Here is a 20868-nt window from a genome sequence, read left to right as displayed (position 1 = left end):
GTTGAAGTCTTTTCTCTTCTCTGATTGGTCAAGTCTCATGCCAATCATTCTTACACTTAGCAACTGCTTATGCCGGAGGCAGCCAATCAAGAAGCGTAAGAGCTACTGCAGGTGCAAAGCAGGGCTAGCCGCTGCAGTAAAGCCGAAGAGAAAACCCATTTCATGGTAAATTCCTGCGTTTTTTGTTATTTCTAGGCCTTGTCAAGTGTGACAGTAGCAGCAGAAAGCATGTGGGTTATAAATCGGTTATATAGTCTGAGATTTTGATAGCGTGTTTAGCCGTAAATTAAGAGGAGTAACCTTCATTTGACATAGCTGGGATGCTTAGCTAGCCCCTGCTGCCACATATAAATACTAGTAACGGTGGCTGTTGTGTTAGCATTAAAGGTAGCCGAATTCAGATTATTTGTAGAAACACCTCCGTTTTATGCGCAATGCGTTAATTTATTTTAATCCCCTTTGTTACCTTTCGTGGTGACTAAGGTGCATGAAAGCGCGTTATAGTGTTACCATGTATTTCTCTAGCTAAAGTGAACCAACCTGTCAATTTCTGGCTTATTCTCAGCGGAGCTAAGATCCGGTGTTAATTGGTGGTGTGGTTCAAGGCATTTAAATTAGCGACGTGATGTGAGAGGGCACTACTGTTTGGGCCGTTTCCAAAATACAATGCCCTACGAAGCACATTCTGGCCCACCATACGGGCATCCATAATTGGCTGTACAGCCAAGCGCTTCGCGCAGGTCCCAGCCCTCCCTGGATGGGAAAGGGTAGTCAGTTTAGCTGACGCTTAGCCTGCTAAGCCTTAGTACTTCCGGCCTCTTATCTGTGTGGAGTGGAGGCGTGCATTTCTTATCCAACCTATGTTGATATGACGTAGAAACGCTCGTGTCTCTGATCTGTTTTTGGCTGGATGTGACGCAGCATCTGAGCGAAAAAAATCAGTTTTCATTCCTGTCCTGATACATCCAAGGCAGTAGCTTAAAATCTCACGCAACAGACCGTAATGCCATTATCTAGCCCCATCAGGGGTATGCATGAGGCTGTTTTTAGTTATGATCTCGTGTAAGATTGCAGTAATACCCTCTATCAGACCATCCTTGTAGTGCTGGAAACTTACACAAGTTTATGGCTATATTTTTAGACTATTTCCTTTTCAGAACATATTTGTCTGCTGTAAGGCTCACTTGATACACAAGAGATGTCAGCATGCGATGAAATGAGGCACATCTTATTGAGTTCATGATGCCGTAATTGTTGCATCATATTATTTTCAGAGCTCAGGTACTTTCTGCAATAGAGTTGATCTCTATGTGGTACATGCATTTCAGAGCTCTGTGCCTTTGAGTTGTTGACTTCCTTACTCAGACAAATGTTGGTTTAGAAAAAAAAGAGGCTTCAAAGGATGTTTGTGGGTAATATAGATTGATTTGGCTTTTCTGTGCGTCTGTAGTTTTCTTCTGATGCTTTTCCTGTTTGATCTGGTTAAAATTTAGCCAGAAAACTGAATATTTCACCACCTAAAGACTAACTGGAAAATGCATGAAAATTATAGAATTCAACATGTTCAACAGGATTCAACAGAACAGTAGCTAGATGGAAGTGCTTGCTGGCCATGTTGATTGGCCCAGTGTTTCCATCGGCTGAGTTCACCTGAATCCTCACTAATTTGTAGTTTTTCTTGCAGTCAGTATTTTCACATTTTAATACCATCAGAAGTCTTTCACCAGACCATCTAATCAGATAGTTTAAGGGTTTCTTTTACGCAGTGATCTGAATGAAAAAAATAAAGTAAAAGCTCTTTAATGTGCCAGCATATTTCAGTTTGACAGATTTCTACTAAATTTTGCTGAAGGCTGGTAGAAACTCTCCTCTTTCTCTTTCAAGCAACAGTACCTACAGCTTGCAGGAGAGAGTCTAAAGCATGGATGTCAAACTCATTTTACATCAGAGGCCACATACAGCTCGCTTTTATGTGGGCAATGAAATGTGTCTTTCTCTCAGTGTACAGAAAGAGATATGCTAATATAATCAGATATGTTAATATAAGAAAAAGAAGCACCGTTTCAGAAGTATGCTTCAGTTTTTCTGCATGAGAAAGAAATGCTGCTATAGTAAATGAAAGAAATCTGCCAGTGGGACTTTTTGAGCTTAAATTATAAGAAGTTAACTTGTAAAACTACAGAAATCTATAACTTCATTGCTTTGGTGTAGTATGAATGACCCTGGGAGACCTCTTTATTTGTAGAAAAAGCTGTAAAACTTGTGAAAATACAGTTAAAAGTCTTGAATTTATATCCGGCTTCACAATTTTGAAAGCCATCCAAAGGGCCAGGCATTATGTTTGACACTCCTGGTCTAAAGAGTGGACACAGTATTTATTTCACTACAAAAAATATATAGTTACTAATTAGTTTTCTGATATAGATTTACAGTAAATATAATGCAAAATAAATGTACTAATAAACAATTTTCTACTCTTGTAGATAATTCTAGGAGTATATAAAACAATTAAACTGTCTTTTTGCAGGTTAGCAAAGCTCTGATCTGCTGGCTGAGGGAATAGTGGGTGGAAAAATGTTCTGATGGGTACTGCACCAACCATAAAGTTTCTCAGCCACCAGCAGAGGAATTGTTTATTTAATTAAGGAGTTACTGTCACGAATACATGGCCTGCAAATTTGCTGGAAGTAAATATAACAAATACAACACATCTGCAACAAATTTGTTGCCGTTTTTTCAGGTTGCACAAATGTAGTTTGCAGTATTTTAAGTTGTTGTACTGTGCATACTGTAACGTGTTTCTGCTGTTTCATGCAAAGTAACATTGCACGCTGTTTCCTCAAGCTTTTGTTCTTTATAACTTACTTATGCTTATCCTTGCGTAGATGGCGTCTGCAAATGCCACATACGGGCAGAAGGAGTCTACGGACCAAAACTTTGATTACATGTTTAAAATCCTCATCATTGGCAACAGCAGCGTAGGAAAGACTTCCTTCCTTTTCCGCTATGCAGATGACTCATTCACACCAGCCTTTGTCAGCACTGTGGGCATCGACTTTAAGGTCAAGACCATCTACAGGAATGACAAGAGGATAAAGCTTCAGATATGGGTGAGAATGTAATGAATAGCACAAAAATAGTACTTGTATGTCTTTATGGAACACACTTAACTCCTGTCAGTGTTTGATTGAAAATGAAAGCAAATTTTATAAGTTCTTACTATCTCCTACAATCCCATTTTGACGTAATAACCTGTATCCGACATACCGCTGTAGCTCCTTGTGAAACTTCAGGAGGTGAGATTGTAGGTACAGATGGTGTAGTGGTTACCAAAGCAGATCTTTGGGTTTAAAATGATAAATGTGGGAAATGAGAGGGTAACTGGTGAAAGGTGTCTGCCAGTCACTGATTGATCCCCAGCTTCTCCATTCCATGTAATGAAGTATCCTTGAGCAAGAAGCTGAACCACAAGGTCTTCCTAGTAAAAGGGAGCTTTTCTTTTGCGCTATCACCAAGCGCTTGCTCATAGGATGTAGTTTGATTGTTGGGTTTTTCTGTTGTTGTTATGATTTGGAGCTGCACATGTATATAAAATTGAATTTAATTGAGTTGTGAATGTATGCGTGATAGTGTGAATGAGACTTGCAGTAGGCACTATAATATAAGTTCCACTACATTACATAATTTTTAAATGTTCAAACTGAAATCAAGATTTTCTTATGCTGCAGTGGAGTTGGACAGCTGGAGAGCTAATTAAATTGAACCAAATGCAGCCTGCAGTGCGTGCATGTTTATGATTTTTTTTTTTAGTGGTTTAAGTCCATATGACTGCTGCACACACTTGCACTCATATTTTTACATGATTGTTATTCTATATAAAACAACAGCAGATTGCAAATCCAGTTTCTCAAAGTTAAAGGAAGTCTATTTATCTGACTAATTATACTCATGGACAGATGGAGACAGCACTTACCGTAAGCGTACTTGTTATACTTGTTTGAAGTCCGCCTCAAGGCCTCACACATAGTTGGTTCATCATTGTGTAGTTTCACTATAATTAAGAGAACGTTGACACCTGAGCGGCGGCTCACACTCACTGCCTGAGCCAATCAGATCCTAGCATGCTCACATGCAGCTTGATACTTTGAAACGTGCAAAATGATAAATCCATTTTGAGAACGTTGCCAGCCAACACTAAACATGAATTCCTCCAGCTTTTCAAACTGGCAAACAAATTAGATTTCATCATATTCAGAGTTATCATGAATTTCCCTTTTACCTTATTGCTTATTAAAATACAGATTTTTCCTGCCCATCGTATTAGTGACAGTGGAGTCTGTCTTATCGTGTGTCGCTAATCAGTACCAGAACTGGCCTCTTCTGTGCCTAGATTCATTTTATTTGTTGTGTAAACCCTTGAAGGGTACTTAATACGAGCCATAAAGCCTGACACTGGAACCAAGTACTCATTACATGAAACACCACAAGAATGTGTAATGCTCATGGGAGTTTGGAGACTCTTGCACAGCCACAAATCCATTGCAGGTGCCTCGTCAGTGTTCTTTGTCCTCTGCTCACAATAATCCTGCATATTCTCAAAAATGTCTCTGAATGTAGGACACTGCTGGGCAGGAGCGCTACAGGACAATCACCACAGCCTACTACAGGGGTGCCATGGGCTTCATCCTCATGTATGACATTACCAATGAGGAATCCTTCAACGCTGTGCAAGACTGGTGAGGGACGGCTGATTGTCTGTCTGTGAGAGTGGTGACTCATTAAGCTGCAATCTTATTTTCTCTTAATTTCGCTCAGCTTTCCTTTTGAGTTCAGCGTATCCTCCATCTAAATTTGAGATGTACAGCTGTGGTTCCACTACATGGAGATAGTCTAATACATCATTAGACTACAGTAGGTCATTACTGAAATCAGCAAACAAATGCACAGTGATGTTAAAAATAACCGTTGGTTTTTCTAACTCTGTGTTTGCAACACAGATGGAAGAAGTGTATGTCACTGCTGAACGAGAAAGAAACGCAGCAGATCGTATGTTAGATAGTTTTCTTCTCAGATCCACACAGCTCTGTGCTGAAGGGATGTGTCAAAATATTTTCTGATTAAATTGCTTTAATGTCAAAAAATGCTTGTGAGATTCTGTGAGTCAGAACATTAAACCATCCTGTTTTTGCAAACAGGTCGACCCAGATCAAGACATACTCGTGGGACAACGCTCAGGTCCTGTTGGTGGGGAACAAGTGTGATATGGAAGACGAGCGAGTGGTGGCTGCAGAGAGGGGCCGACAGCTGTCAGAACAGCTGGGTAAGTCATTTGGTCAGAATGAAAACTGGACACTGTGTGTGGTGTTGTATCACTCTGGGTGTGTATCTCCCATTTCCAGGAATATTTAAGTTTATTCCGATGGCCAAGTTTTGATTAGACTGTTTGTTTGTGAGGCTGTCGTTATGGGAGCAAACTTAATGCTTAATATCTGTTTAATGTCCTCTTCAGCTTTGCTGCACTGCATCGTTTCATTTGTGTGTGAAACTGATGTTTGCAAGAGGTTAAAGCTGCAGCAGCTCTTACAGAGAAATGTTATCGTTTTAATGTGTGTTTGGGCTTGTGGCCTTCATCGCAGCCATCATAAAACATTACAGACAATGTTTTAAGTGGGATGAGAGGTTGTAAGAGTAGTAGTATAATACAGTGCTGTGCAAAAGTCTTGAGCCACTCCTCACTTGTTTATACAAGGAGCCAGACTTGCTTATAATGTTTAGAGTGCTCTTGAACAACAGTCCTCAAGGCTTTCTGAGTTTTTCTTTGGACAGGCACTTTGTTACTAGCAGGCTGTTGGAGAAACACATCATCTGTCACCATTTCTTTAGCTGAATCTATGAAAACTGCCAATTTGACAGACATAAAATAGTTTTTTTCACTAACATGGTGATGTTCAGTGTGTCAAAAAATGTTTTGAGAAAACTGGACAAGTGGAGGACCCAAGAAGATGTAGCAGGCCTAAAATGTCTGCAGCAGGTAAATCATATCCTTGATTATGTTGTTAAACCGGTATGACGAACGCGGCCGTGACTCTGGCAGACGAGCTGAACACTTTCTGCAGCTAAGGACTCCAACAATGCTAGTGCTAGCGGCGCTAACGGCTGCAGACAGGAAGATACTGCCAGCACCGGAAACGTGCTCGTCATCTCCGAGCATGAAGTAAGGAGAGCCTTCAAAAGAGTGAACACCAGGAAAGCAGCAGGACCAGACGGCATCCCAGGTCGTATCCTAAGAGACTGCGCATACCAGCTAGCTCCTGTGTTCACTGAGATATTCAACATCTCTTTATCTCAGTCGGTGATCCCCACATGCTTCAAAGAGTCCATCATTGTTCCTGTCCCGAAGAAACACCACCCTGCTTCTCTCAATGACTATCGCCCTGTAGCCCTCACCTCAGTAGTGATGAAGTGCTTTGAACGCCTGGTCAGAGACTTCATCATTTCTTCACTACCAGACACACTGGACCCACTACAGTTCGCTTACCGTCCAAATCGTTCCACAGACGATGCCATCTCTCATCTCCTCCACACATCACTCACTCACTTGGACACTAGAAGGGGGAATTATGTTAAAATGCTCTTCATAGACTACAGCTCTGCATTTAACACCATAATTCCCTCCACACTCACCACCAAGCTGGAGCATCTGGGACTCAGCTCATCTATGTGTCTGTGGATCTCCAACTTCCTAACTGGCAGACCACAGGCAGTAAGGATGGGCGGACATGTCTCAGCCTCCACCACTCTCAGCACTGGAGCCCCCCAGGGGTGTGTTCTGAGCCCCCTGCTGTACTCTTTGTACACATATGACTGTGTGGCCACTACCAGCTCCACCACCATCATCAAGTTTGTTGACGACACCGTCGTGGTGGGCCTGATCTCTGATAACAACGAGACGGCCTACCTGAAGGAGATTAGGAATCTGGAGAACTGGTGCCAGAGGAACAACCTCCTTCTAAACGTCAGTAAGACAAAGGAGCTGATAGTGGACTTCAGCACTAAGCAGGAGAGGAACTACCAGACCCCCGTCATCAACGAGTGCCCAGTGGAGAGAGTGGACAGCTTCAAATACCTCGGAGTTCACATCACGCAGGACCTGTCATGGTCCTGTCACATCAACACCGTGGTGAAAAAGGCCCGACAGCGTCTCTACCACCTCCTGAGCACCTTGAGAGACTTCCAACTGCCCTCCAAGGTGCTCAGGAACTTTTACTCGTGCACCATAGAGAGCATCCTGGCGGGAAACATCTTAACCTGGTTCGGGAACAGCACCATGCAGGACAGACGAGCTCTACAGAGGGTTGTGCGGTCAGCTGAGCGCACCATCCGCTCCGAGCTCCCTGACCTGCACTCAATCTACAGCAGGCGGTGCTGGACCAAGGCCAGGAAGATCGTGAAGGACCTCAGCCATCCCAACAACAGACTGTTCTCTCTGTTGAGGTCAGGAAAGCGATTCCGCTCCCTGAAGACCAACACAGAGAGACTGAGGAGGAGCTTCTTCCCGCAGGCGATACGGTCTCTCAATCACACCACCACACAGTACTGACCCACACATATGGTTCTTACACACACACTGGACATTCTGGACATTGTTTTCACTTCATCACTTAAATCACTTTAAGCATATTTGCACTGCACAAGACATAATGTGGATTGCACAACACTGGTCACTATATTCTTCATTTCCAGTTAATACTTGTACAGCTGCTGTTATTGTGTATATATTTATTTATATTTCTTCATACATTCTTATATAGTTCTATATTGTGTATTTTGTTGTACAGTTATTTTATTTTCAACTTTAATTTATATATTTTATCTTATTCTTTCCCAGTTAAATTTACCCTTCATTCTAATTTGTGTTGTACAGTTATTTCATTTTTAACCTTAATTTATATTTTATTCCTTCCTAGTTAAATTTACCCTTTTTAATTTTTCATATTTATTTCCTATCTTATTCATAGCCTTTTCCTTTTTTGTTTTCTTTAGGTCACGAGCAGTTGTCCAAGCATTTCACTACATATCGTACTGTGTATGACTGTGTACGTGACAAATAAAATTTACATTTGAATTTGAAATTTGAATTTGAATTTAAAAAATAGGAAAATCAACACAGACCTAACACAGGACTTAAGAGATGCATCTGACCTTCCAGTTGATTGAGCTGCCTTTTATTAAAGCCTCATCAGAAATGGTCTCAATGGAAGGGCAGCTGTCAAGAAGCCATTCTTAAGGAAGGAAAACATGTTATAAAATGCCATGGTGTGCCAAAATACACAAGAACAAGTACACTGTTGGTCATTAATTGACCTCCCCAGAGCCCAGACCTCAAAAATACTGAAGCATTGTGGGATCATCTTGACAGATAACAGAACAAAAACAGCCAACATCCAAAGACAAGCTCTGAATGTCCTTCAAGAAGCCTGGAGAACTGTTTTTTGCCTTTTTATATACTTTTTTCTATGTATTTTTGCACGTTTCCCACTATCCTTGCAAAACATAAAGAAATGAGGGGTGGCTGAAGACTTGTGCACAGTACTGTAACTCTAAATTAAAGGCAATTAAGCAAAAGTGAACTGCTAACATGAGCATTACACAAGATATCTGAAGTTTAACAGAGATCAGATCATCAGAACTTAAGAAATTACAAACATGGAAATGCACAAAGAAGCTAAGTAGCTGCAGCTTTGAGAAGGATGTTTTTTATACTCTTAGACTATTTGGTTCGATCTCAGACCACCAGTCAAAGGGAGACAGGTTTTAAAATCTCTTCAGTCCTCTGATATAAAGGAAAATGTCATCAGACTTGAGCTGCCTGCCTGACTAGTCTTGATATGTCTTGCCACGATGAGATCACTGGGTTAAGAGGATAAGCTGCACATTGAAACAATAAGTGTAACCACAGCGCATCTGTCTCTGTCACCCCTTCTGCCAGGTTTTGAGTTCTTTGAAGCAAGCGCTAAAGACAACATTAACGTGAAGCAGACATTCGAGCGGCTCGTGGACATCATCTGTGAGAGGATGGCAGAGAGTCTGGATAACAACGACCCCACCATCACCGGAGCTAAACAGGGGCCACAGCTCAGCGAGCAGCCTCAGAGGTCCCATCAGGATTGTGCTTGTTGAACACAGCTACACACACGTCTGCTGTCATGAGATCCACACACCTTGTTAGGTTTTATTTTTGAGTTTTGCTTTCTTTTTGTTTGTTTTCATACCACACACAGAAACTGCCATACATAGAGACAGACGCAAGATGGCTCTTCAGTTCTCCACCCCTCTCACTACACCACAACTACTGTCCACATCAGCCAGTTCCCCCCAAAGATGTGGTGTTCTTAAAGTTTTTGTTGTCAGTAGTACAGAAATTATGAGATTATGCATATTTGGTCAGAGGGGTAAAGAACATTTAACATGGTTACCATCGTAAAAAGTCTTCAATAGCTGCACACGCACTATAACAGAACTGCAAAAGGCCAGTCAGGCTAAGGCTACATCATTCCTTATTTTTAATGTGTCTGTGATTGGGTTGAACTCTAAAAGGTTGTGAAGGAGCAGTATTCTCCTCCAGCCTCCACTCCCATTCAGCACCAATGCCTCAGACCTAAATAGATACCAATCATTTGGCAATTCCTCGACATTTATTTCCACTGAAAATATGTTTGTTGCTGTGTTGGTTGATGGTTTTTTTGTTTTTGAATTGGTCAGGTGTGGTTTTGAGCATGTGAAATCATCTTGTCATAGTTGTGTTTTAGTTTGGTGTCCTTACAGGGTTGTTTGAGAGCTCGTTTCTCTCTTTAATTTAGGGAATTAGTGGAAAAATAGCAAGTTGTGCATATCACTCAACCAATCAAGACATCTATGCTCATGGAGTCTAAAAATGCACTGATCCTGTTGTTTAGGGAGATTTTATACTAAATCAGATCAGAATCAGAAAGACTTTATTTATCTCCAATGTAGTTCATAACAAAACAAAAGTCAACAGAAAAGGTATGACTCATTTACTTTGATAACATTTTGCATCCAAGATTAACAGGACGCTTAATCAGGTTGAAATTCGTACATCACTTAAGAGAACCTGTGCATTCCACCTTAAAAGATGCAGGTATAGGCATTTCTGAATTTGATCATATGGTCAGGTATAGCTGACTAATGTAGAAGATGCGCATGGTTGTACAACTTTAAAAAAGAAGCCCATGACTTAAGCTAGTGTGCACATGTGTCAACTTCTTACTGTTCTGTAATAACTCTCGGCTGGCTTGTACTCAGCACCATGACAGAGAATCAGGAGCCTATTGTTCTCCTACCAAGTCTTTATCACTTCACCATTACAACACTGGAAACACCTGAGTGCAAACTTTTCATAGGCATACAGTGTGTCAGTTTTAGTTTTGTTATGAAATATGTTAACTTTGAAAATAAGTGGTAGTAATAGAAGTGCATTTCTTTATTCTATGAGTGTAGATATATAATTACTTTGAGGCCTGTCTCAGAAATTTTAAACAAATGTTTATTAGCAGACTCGGAGAGTATGTTAATGCGGCGTTAAAAAAAAAAAAAAGCAACAGAGCCTCTTTTTAACCTTTTTTGTTACTGCTGCTTTTTAACACAGGACAAAATAAAAGGATACAGGATCTATTTCGCTAACTGAAGAGTGTATAAATGTTCTAAAGGTGAAATGCATATATAATATATTAAAGTGAGAATGATTTTGGATATTGGATTCATTCCTGTGCCGTAGTAAGAGGTGCATGTCGTTGATGTTCTTAATGGATTCTGGTTGACTGGATGGTTATCTGTATGAGCTGTTGTCTGATTTGAAATCCCACCTATCATGCAGTTAAGATACTTGGAGGTACCCGGTGGGGCTAAAGGTTTCAGATGTTAAGCCCACAGCCCCCTGCACATTGTATTACTTTCATTCAATGCGTACAATGTGCAGCGTGCACTCACTAGAAAGGCATGTGATTCAGTGTGAGCACTGGTGCAGCACAGTCCTGCCATATCCAGGAAGCCTCTTATGTCTTTGTAGATGATATTTATGTCTTTACGTATTTATTTTTGACAGAATATGATGTTTTTGAGCATGTTAAATTGTGACTCTTATTTCTCCCTTTCTTTCTGTGAGGCTCAGGTTAAGGGATTTGTTTGCTTGTGTATTTAGTGCAAACCTGTAAGTCGTGCATTCAGACATATGCTGAGGCATGCGAAGACATAGCTTCATCACATGAATTATTTATTTTGTATTATTTATAACTTAATTTATTTGTAGTATTCTTCCTAGATTACGCGTTGTGTTCTGCACTCAACTTTTTAAGAGATGTTCAGTAGTATTCAATCGCTAAACTGTCCCAGCTTTTAGATGTGTGTTTACAGTGCACAGTGTACAAAGCTTAAGATGATTCCTCGAGAGGAAAGTTAAACATTCCAGTGTAAAACCTCTGCTCATGTCCACATGACTTTGGTGGGAAGTTTGTTTGTCTTTTGATATCAGTTATGTAACTTTTAAGGCTAGGCTGAGCATAGAACAGTTTTGTTTTTGTTTTGTTTTTTTGACCATCGTCAGCACAGTGAAGCCTCGCTGAAAGTTTTTGAGCACTGTACTCGGGCGTTTGAATGTACAGTTTCTATAAAGAGGGTCTTGCTGATGTGTTTAAAGCCAAAAACATTGCTTGTTGGACTTGTGCTATCAAACCTGTCTGGTAGTTTTTCTACTCTGTGCAGCAGCTCCAAACATCAAAAGTGTTTTGGGAATAAAGTGAATATGCTGAACACTTGATTAAAAAGTGATTCTTACCACATTTGTCCTTTTTTTTTTTTTTTTTTTTTTTTTTTAAAATTTTGGTTAGTGTATCTTACTGCAGCTGTAAACTTGCTAATAACTTAGGAAAACACATCCTCCCGTCCAGCTCCTCCTCCTCTTTCCTCACCCTGTTACATATAACCTGTGTAAATAGGAACTTTCTGCCTGTCAGGCATTAGGAATGTGAATTGTGCTGTAACTGTGTAATGCCAGGTTTACTAAAAATAAGGAATCAATAAACAACTTCTCAAAGCTGGAGTTCTGTGTGGATTCAACAACCTCTCCCAAAGTGTGGGTGATTTACAAGAAGTGCACATGTGATGGCTCAGAAATGGTTTAGAGTAAGTTGTACTGTGCCCAGCAGAGGGCACAATACTACAATGATGTGTTCATTTCTGCCCTTTGAGTTGTTTGACCATCTATGGTTTGATTCAGCTTCTCTACAGCACTTAATACAACACCCACAGTGTCAACTGTGCAAAAAGAGATATGTAGAAAAGATGTCGTGTAAGTCCTTTAAACTGTTATCAGCAGGCTGTCTTCTTATTAAGAAACAAAACGTTTGAGCTGTAGTAATGTAGTGAATTTAATAATGTCTTGTAGACTCGTTCATTACACATGATACATGGAGTTTCTCAGCACATACACATACATTCATGGAAGTTTGGCAAGTAGAAGTACAAGAGTAGCCATCATAAAGGAAAGTACAAAGGTTACTGTACACAGAAGCGACAAGACATGCAGTGTTCATTTTTCCAAAAAAAACCAAAACAATGAAATAAGACCATATGTAAAATAAGAAATGTTTCAGTAAATAAAATATAGATATTTGTCATTTTTAAGTGCTTGTAAACAAGTAAGGCATTATATTACACAGTGGATGACAGCACTTGGTGACACCCCGGTGTTTTGGTTGCGCCCACGTTGAGATTGTCCAGCTTACACACAAATAAGTGCCACACCAGTTCAGTGAATTGCACTTTGCTACATGGCTTTCCCAGAATAAGGACATCAAAGTGAGTCTGTTTGCTGCAAAACACTGCAAGCTGTAGTCCCCACCAGCTTTCGTTTTCCAGTTGACCTGCAGCTCTTATCGAGGCCTGTTCACTTCCGTGTAAACGTCTCTGTTTATGCTTCCCAACCATAGCCGTGAGGATGCATCCACACTGGCTTCGCGTTAAGCGTCTCGTGAAAGGGATTTTCTGTTACACGGGGCACAAATGTTCTTTATAATGCAGGCCTGTATCCTCGGGCCACATTTGTAGCAGTAATAAACATCAACTAAAGAGCACCATTATTGGAATTAATAAGCCTGGACCTGGTTTGGTAAAAGCTGGCACCCGCTGCTAACATGGTTCATCACCTTCTGCTTCAGCTGGGCCACTTGCTCCCTGAGCACGCTGGCTGTGGATGCCAGCTCGGTGTTCTGCGTTTTCAGGGTCTTGACCTTGTCCTCCAGCCGAGAGATCCTCTCCAGCTTTCTCTTGCGACATTTGGAGGCGGCTATCCTGTTGCGCAGCTTCTTTCTCTCCGCCTTGATGCGCTCTTGGTTGTCCATGTCGATGGGGGACAGAGGAGGACTCTCCCCGAAGCTCTGCATGTCCGGCACGGTCTGAGGTTCGTCCTTCAAAGCGCCGACAGACTGGAGTCGTGACAGAGCGGCCGCAGCGGCCGCCTGTTGCTGCGCGGTAGCCAAATGAGACGGCGGCGGCGGGAAGGGAATGGTGTCCGTGGAATAGTTAATGGTGGTGGCTCCGAGCGGACTGGCCGCGTAGCCGTTCAGCGTAGTGTACACAGGGAGGTCTGATGCCTGAAGGCTGACAGAGCCTGCTGCGCTGGATGATCCGAGGAGCTCCAGCCTGTCCACAGAGACGCACCCCGTCTCGCTCAGCTGGTTCTGCTTGTGAAGATCCTCCAGTGCCTTTACGAAACCTTCCGCGAATTCCTGCTCGTCACTGGCTGACTTTGGGTAAAGGAACTGGGAGGTCGGGTTGGTGGTGGTGACTAGACCGTTGGACTGGATAATAAGTCGCTCTAGGTCCGGAGAGGTTAGTTTCAGGAGTCCTAAGTCTGAGGAGTTGAGAAGTCCGTCTGCGTCCCGGAGCGGGTTAGATTTGAGTTCGGAGTTCTGATTGTCTAGGTTCAGATTAATGTCCTTCTTCATCATCGTGTTCTGGGAATAGATACCGGAGACCCTCGAAGTATTCACCACGGTGCCTGTGTAGAGGCTTGTTTCCATTCTACACCCTCATGAGAGGGAGTGTTGAGCGTTAGGCATTAACGTTTGTTCAACAGTCACATCCAAACATGAGGAAATCAGCTGACTCTTACTTGGTGTATTCCGGTCTCCTTAATCTCCTTTCTCGTCTTATCACTCGGTCGACCACTTCAACTAAGCTGTTGTGCCTGTTGGGGCTCTGATGTGCTTCTATATGATATGGTCTTTTCCCGATGGCACGACTGCTATGCGCAGCGCCAGACCTTGCTCGCTTTCTAGCCCTAAAAATTCCATTATGTCACTCCAGAGCGCGGAGATTGGCCCAAAATGACGTTGGTTTCCGGTTCAATTTGAATAAGGGGCAGAGCCGGCCTTTATCGCCATGGAGACATTAGGTAAACTCCAAACAGTGCAATGCATTGTGGTTTGATGTCATAGCATAAAAAAGCTCAGGGTCGCCAGAAGTGAGCAGAGACTGGGCGGGGAAGGTGTGAGAGGCGAAGGCCAAGGAAAGGGAGAAGAGCGCAGCAGGCTCTGCTGAAAATGTTCCTCCAACTCAGTCAAAAGAAGGTTTTTAATAGATGAAAATGAATAGAAAAGTGGAAGCAGAGCAGGCTTGCTATCTCGTTGTGTTGGTTAAAGTTCAAATTCAGATTACAGCGTTATTTATTCATCACACTCTGATTAGACCTGATTAAAGGCTCAGAGATCACGGTTAACTTTCATATAAACCAGACTTAAGATGAGGCATTATGTCTCATGGTGTTCCTGGTTAAACTGAGCATAAACGAGAAAAGGGAAGGAAACGTTGAAAGTAAATGGAGGAAACCAGTGTGCACTGTGATTGAAAGTAACTTGTGGAAATGTTAATGCCCTTACATGTCCATCAGTGGCTGCTGGAAAACAAACTCTATGTAGGGTATTTTTCTGAGGTCTCCAAAGCCGAATGTATTTGTTCAACAAAAATGCGTGCAGCTACTTTGCAATTATAATATTATTTTTTCTTTTTTTTTACCCGCATGAAATGACTCATATGGCTGGCGAATGTACTTTAGACCCTCACAGCCTCACAGAGCAGAGTGGGATAAACAGAGAGATGTACGAGAGACAAATACAGCATCCTTGCAGTACAGTATATCAGCGAGTTGAGACCCTGCGGTCGAGCAAAACATTGTTATTCCGCCCACCGCTCAGCGGTGACGTCAACAGCCCGCCTGCATCAGCACCAGAGCAGAGAGGGCATCGTTAGTTTCCGTGGCAACAGAGACACGGTGAGTGACGCAGGCAAGACTGAGAGAAAGGTGAATGAGTTGAGGCGGGAGAAGGAGAGAGGGAGGGGCGGGGTAGCGACTGCAGTGCAGGTTGTGTAGGAGGTCTGTGGAGGTGTCCTGTGCGTGTGGGTGTTTGATATGGAGACTGTAGCCACGGCGCCAGTAACATGAATGAGATACATCTTGTGAAGCATTCACTTTATAATGTTTCCAACACCGATGGAGAGCGCATTTTCTTCATTGTGCCAGCCACACAGGATGCAGTGTCCAGAATGTGTGAGTCATTTCGCAACCCAGGGGTGTGGACCGCACAGTGTACCGAGAATGAAAAAAGAAGGGCTGTTCCTGCAAGGCAAAATTAGATTAGCCGTGACTTTCTAACAACAAACCGAGAAGAAAGCTTGTCCTCTACACTCAGGTAAACAGGCCGTGTCAGAGGTTGTGTAAGTCACGGAGAAGTGTCCTTTGACTTTGACTCTCTGGGGAGAAAGGCTCTGCAAAACCCTGTTCCACTCACCGTGCGTCTGAGCAGCTCCACCGGAGCAGCTGGTTGGGGGTTAAATGTTCACCTGAGGACTTGGGGGCTGGCAAGACCCCCCCCCCCCCCAAAAAAAAAAATAAAAAATAAAAAATAGAGAGGGTGTACATGTTTGTTATTCCTTTCAACTGAAACTTCTCTAACTTAAAATCTATAAATACAAAACAGATGCTTGGCTTTCATTTTCAGTATTCCCGTGGCTCGAATTGCACTGTCTTTCATTAAAACGCATTAAAAATGACTGTTGTCAGCTTCCTCCTGTCTCTGATTTATTTCCCGATTAAAGGGAGAAAAAAATAATCCACAAATTCCCCCCCCCCCCCCCCCCCCGTTTATGTGTAGTATGAGCTGCTGCGGAGAGCGAGAGATGCATGCCCAAACAATAGATGGCAGTATTATCCATCCACGTCTTGTGTGCCGTTTCCTTTCAGCTGTGAATAAGAAGAAGACAGCACAAAGCGCAGACAATCCTGGGATCCTTGTTAGTGCTCATTTAACACAGCTCCAGTCACATTAACCGAGGACAATGGCCAGTAAGAAGAAAATAGTTGTCACAGGTGAGAGCTCTTGATTGGTCAGAGGACTGGAGATAGGCACAGTGTGTCTGCAAGTCTTTTTTTTTTTTGTTTTTTTTGCAGAGCTGTTATATCTCAGAGTTCTTTATGTCTGAGCTGCACAGTTACTATTGCACTTGAGCTGTCGTGAATACATCATGAATGGATGATGGCTCTGCTTTCAAAGTTAACGCGCTGCAGAGAGTAATGTCGCTGTCGGGGATAAAGGATTTTTGTCTCCTGGCTTTGATAATGGCAAAGAAATCACCCCGTTTCTCTTCACTGTGTCACGTGCTTTTACTGCAATTAATTTTTAACTTGAAGTAACCTTTACACTTTAAATGAAGGGTCCCTTTTTTTAACATCAGTCCTGTACCTGCTCTCCATTAAAGATAAGCACTCTGTCTCTGTTGCTTGCCTCGCCACAGATGTGGTTAATTAGTTGATTCTTTTTTCTTTTTTACATTTTTTTTTTTCCTGCAGGGTTTGAGCCATTTGCTGAGCATACCGTGAACTCCAGCTGGGTTGCTGTACAGGTAATCAGAGATTAATGATTAAGAAAACGGTTTAATTTATCTCCAAAGTTGGGAAAGTCCTGCTTTGAAGCAAGGGATGCCTCAATAAAATGCAACAAATGAATACAAAAGAACACCATATACACTGGCCAATTACACTTAACAGGCCAGATCAGGGGTTATAATTGCTATACTCCAGCTTGACCATGACCCTGAATTGAATAAGTGTAAGAAATTAAGTGAATTTGTAATGAACATATATGGAAAAATGCTTTAGTAAATTCACAAAGGGCTTGTTATACATATTGCACAAAGCTGTGGATTAAAGGGTCTGTCACTTTGTGCTCATGTTTGTTTATTGCCTGGAAAGCTAATTGCAATTATCTTGTACATAAGCACTGGGTGTGTTCACAGGAGCTGGAGCAGTTAGGACTGGGCGAGGCAGTAGATCTGTATGTGTGTGAGATGCCCGTTGAATACCAGGCTGTTAAGCGCCTACTGCCGTCTCTGTGGAAAGAGACTCAGCCACAGGTATTCAAAGAAATGCACACTATTTTACAGATGGAGTTTTGTATGCATGTAGTGCTATGCAAAAGTCTTGAGCCACTCATTTCTTTACATTTTGTTAGGAAAACTGGAAATGAGTGTAGTGATTTAACAGAAACATGTGGAAGCACAGTATGTAAGGCAAAAACAGTGTAAAGTTTTAACGTGACAACCTTTATTCTTCAACACAGCCTGAACTCTTCTAGGCAAGTGTTCTTGTTATTTCTTCAGGAGTAGTTCTCCAGGTTTCTTGAAGGACATTCAAAGCATTTTCCTTCTTTGAATGTTGGCTGCCTTTTGTTCCAGTCTTTATCAAGATGATCGCACACAGTTTCAAAACTGTTGCGGTCCTTGCTCTGCGGAGGCCAGTCCATGACTGTGGCCATACACTTTCCAGGTGGTATTGAAATTTTAATTAGACTCGAATCATAGCAGAGTGTCTACTGTTTTACAGGCTGTTGACTCTCACTGTTGAACCTCTCTCCTGGCCTTCTCCACCCTGACAATGATTTGAACCAAACATTTCAAAGACTGGTTACTTGACAACTATTTCTGATGTGGCTTCAGTAACAGTATACGAATCATTTCGGTCCTTGTTTTTGGCTCTGCCACTTTGACCCTTTCATCTCCACTGTCCTCAAAATTTGCACACCATTTGGAGAACTAGTGGGAATCGCCTTGTTGGTGCAACAGTGCTTTTTACGCCTGTCAGCTGTCATCATTAGCGCATATACAGAAATCAAAATAATTGTTCTTGTGACAGGCCTCTAGTAAACAAAGTGCCAAAAGTTAAAATTTAAAATGTGGTGCTTTGTCAAGTTGTCTGAGTTAGTTAATCAGGAAATGGTCAGGGTTGGACTCATAAGTGAAAAAGCAGTCAATATTCAAAGAAAGTCTTGAGTAATAGTTCTCCAGAGCACTTTAAAATATGAGAAGTTTGCTTGCTGGAAGCAAAAGACTTTTGCACAGTATACAGTAAATGCCCAAATGAACCAGTGTCTCCTGTTTGATTTCCTGTGAACAGCTGGTGGTGCATGTCGGTGTTTCTGGATTAGCCACCACAGTCACTCTTGAACGGTGCGGTCATAATAAGGGCTACACGCGTCCAGACAACTGCAGCTTCTGCCCGGCCTCCCAGTGCTGCGTGGAGAACGGCCCGGATTGCATAAAATCAATCCTAGACATGGATACAATCTGTAAAAGGGTCAATGACGCTGGCATTGGCATCACTGTGTCCACTTCTGAGGATGCCGGAAGGTTAGTGATGTTTCATAAATAACTCACCTGCACACTCGGGGTGTGTTCAGCCACCGTATATGGGTGGCTGCCTTTTGTAGCAAAGGAACACAATAAGATATCTTTCAAAGTAAACGGTACCATACAGTCAGCAAACATACGGTGTGTTTGCACAGCTTTTGTTTACACGTCTGTTCTGAATGCTGCAGTCGGGCCCAACAGACAGAATCCATAGCTGATAACAAGGGCCGATAAGTGTGTTTTATCTCATCACAAAGTGAAGGCATATGTGCACATTATTCTATTTAAATGCTTAAAGCTGGTGCTACAAACTGCAGTCGGGGATACATCCATTACTGCAGAGTTGGCACACAGACTTTGAGTGCATCTCCCATCAGTTCCTCCTCCTGACTTTTGCTACAGAGTGCAAGTTTTTCTAACATCCACCTACTTTGGCCCCTTGCAGGTACCTGTGTGACTACACTTACTACACATCTCTGCACCTGGGAAAGGGCCGTGCTGCTTTTGTCCATGTGCCTCCTCTAGCAAAACCCTACAGCGGCAAGGATCTGGGTAGGGCCCTCCAGGCTGTCATACAGGAAATGCTGAAACTGCTGGAGGGGAGTCACAGTGAGGAGGTGCAAAAAGGCACTAAGCACAACAGTGATAATCCTTAACAAAACTTGACCACTTTTGACTGACTTACAATATGAGGGTACGCACAACTGGCCAGGTGTAATGTTTTCATCTGAGGGAAGCTGTGCGGCTCCCAAACCTGTGACATCCAGGGCCAACTGTCGACCTGGAGCTGCAGAAAATGAGGGCTTGATATTCACATTTGTTTGTCACATCTGTGCCTCACCTGGGTGTGGTGTCTTAGAAATATTATGCCTCTAACACTCCCAATTAGGTTGGTGTCTGGAAATTGTCATTCCCCCGTGTCGCTTTGCACTTCACCCACAGAAATGTGATGACTTTCAAAATGTGAACCTGGAAAAATGTGTTCATCTCAGGGAATATATTGCAAATGCAATCAGTAATGTGATTAACTTAATTTGTCTGTCCTGTGTGTGTATGGTAGGATTGCAAAGGAAAACGAATGGAACACTGTGTATAATTAAAAAAAGCTTCATACAGACTTGGTCTTGTCCTTGTTGATCTGAAATCTTTGGTCAGATTATTTATGAACTTCTCACTTGCAAACTTTTAGACAGATCTTGATGTCAGTCATTAAATTCACCATTTCCCTTTAGGCCGTTCCTGAACAGCTGTTCATCAGTCTCTGTACAGCCTCTTGAAAATGCAAAAAGTTTTAGGCCTGCAGTTTATCTCGAGACAGTGAAGTGTACTCGGTGAAACAATTAACTACTTTGTCACACGTCCTGTCACACTGAATTCTTTCATAACTGACGTACTCTCGGATTCCTGTGATGCTCAGCTGAGTTACGGTAATGCTGGGCGTGATTAAACAGACCTGCTGAACCTGTTCTGACCTGATGGATTGGGGGAAGGTGGAGAAAGCTCATGATTACAAACAACCTGCTCCCATAGTTCTAATGCACTCCCCCCCCCCCCCCCCCCTTAACACTTGTTACTGATGTAAAATCGGTGTCAAACATGAGGCGCGAGGGCCAGAATCAGCCTGGCAGAAGGCTCCAATACAGTCTGCTGGGCATTTTGCAGCTTGTCCTACTGAAGAAGACATCCCTTACAACTGTTCATGTCACACAAAAGTAATAATTAAATGACAGAATTTCCTTTTTCTTTCCCCCTCACCATCTACAGCAGAAAGTTCTTTTAAAATGTGTCCATAATAAAAAATCAATAAATGGGACTTTTTTTTGATTAAAACTTTTCTGCTTTATATTTACAGGACAGTGTGGGCAATAAGCAACCATAATTTTTGTAATTTCACACATTTCTTACAATTAAAGCCCAAAGAGTCATGCTGACTAATTTATTTTGTTAAATAGAGCTGCATTTCTTTATCATGTTGTAAAACTGAGGCACTGTTAAAATTGCACTCCTTTTCCTTATATTGAGATAACACTGGGATTAAATGTATGGTTAAACTTATTTACAGTTTTCACAGTTGGCACTATTAGGACCAAAGTGGGCTGCATGTGGGCCCCA

General features: G+C 42.2%; 3 protein-coding genes across 4 annotated transcripts; 2 read left to right on the top strand and 1 right to left on the bottom strand.

Annotated features, from left to right (window-relative positions):
* The first annotated feature begins 65 nt into the window (after positions 1-65).
* Positions 66-9305, top strand: rab3aa (RAB3A, member RAS oncogene family, a). The gene is made up of 5 exons (XM_082514516.1): positions 66-165; positions 2886-3110; positions 4618-4736; positions 5196-5320; positions 8990-9305. Exons 1-5 carry the CDS (start codon positions 163-165, stop codon positions 9178-9180), a joined length of 663 nt encoding a protein of 220 aa, XP_082370642.1. The 5' UTR covers positions 66-162; the 3' UTR covers positions 9181-9305.
* A 3120-nt stretch (positions 9306-12425) lies between these two features.
* On the bottom strand, positions 12426-14375 carry LOC309694430 (transcription factor JunD-like). The gene has a single exon (XM_082514515.1). The coding sequence runs from the start codon at positions 14094-14096 to the stop codon at positions 13161-13163; it is 936 nt and encodes a 311-aa protein (XP_082370641.1). The 5' UTR covers positions 14097-14375; the 3' UTR covers positions 12426-13160.
* A 1932-nt stretch (positions 14376-16307) lies between these two features.
* LOC309693690 (pyroglutamyl-peptidase 1-like) lies at positions 16308-19873 on the top strand. Of its 2 annotated transcripts, none has more exons than XM_082513148.1 (5): positions 16308-16441; positions 16922-16974; positions 17368-17484; positions 18524-18756; positions 19202-19873. In XM_082513148.1, exons 1-5 carry the CDS (start codon positions 16411-16413, stop codon positions 19410-19412), a joined length of 645 nt encoding a protein of 214 aa, XP_082369274.1. In that variant the 5' UTR covers positions 16308-16410; the 3' UTR covers positions 19413-19873. The 2 variants fall into 2 exon arrangements, with proteins under 2 accessions (XP_082369274.1, XP_082369273.1); XM_082513147.1 differs by having other exon boundaries at positions 17350-17484.
* Positions 19874-20868: the final 995 nt, after the last annotated feature.

This window comes from Aulonocara stuartgranti (assembly GCF_965226115.1).
Source record: "Aulonocara stuartgranti genome assembly, chromosome: 18".
In the NCBI taxonomy this organism is placed as follows: Eukaryota; Metazoa; Chordata; class Actinopteri; order Cichliformes; family Cichlidae; genus Aulonocara; species Aulonocara stuartgranti.
The sequence above is the reverse complement of the archived record's forward strand: the minus strand, read 5'-3'. Positions and strand labels throughout refer to the sequence as shown.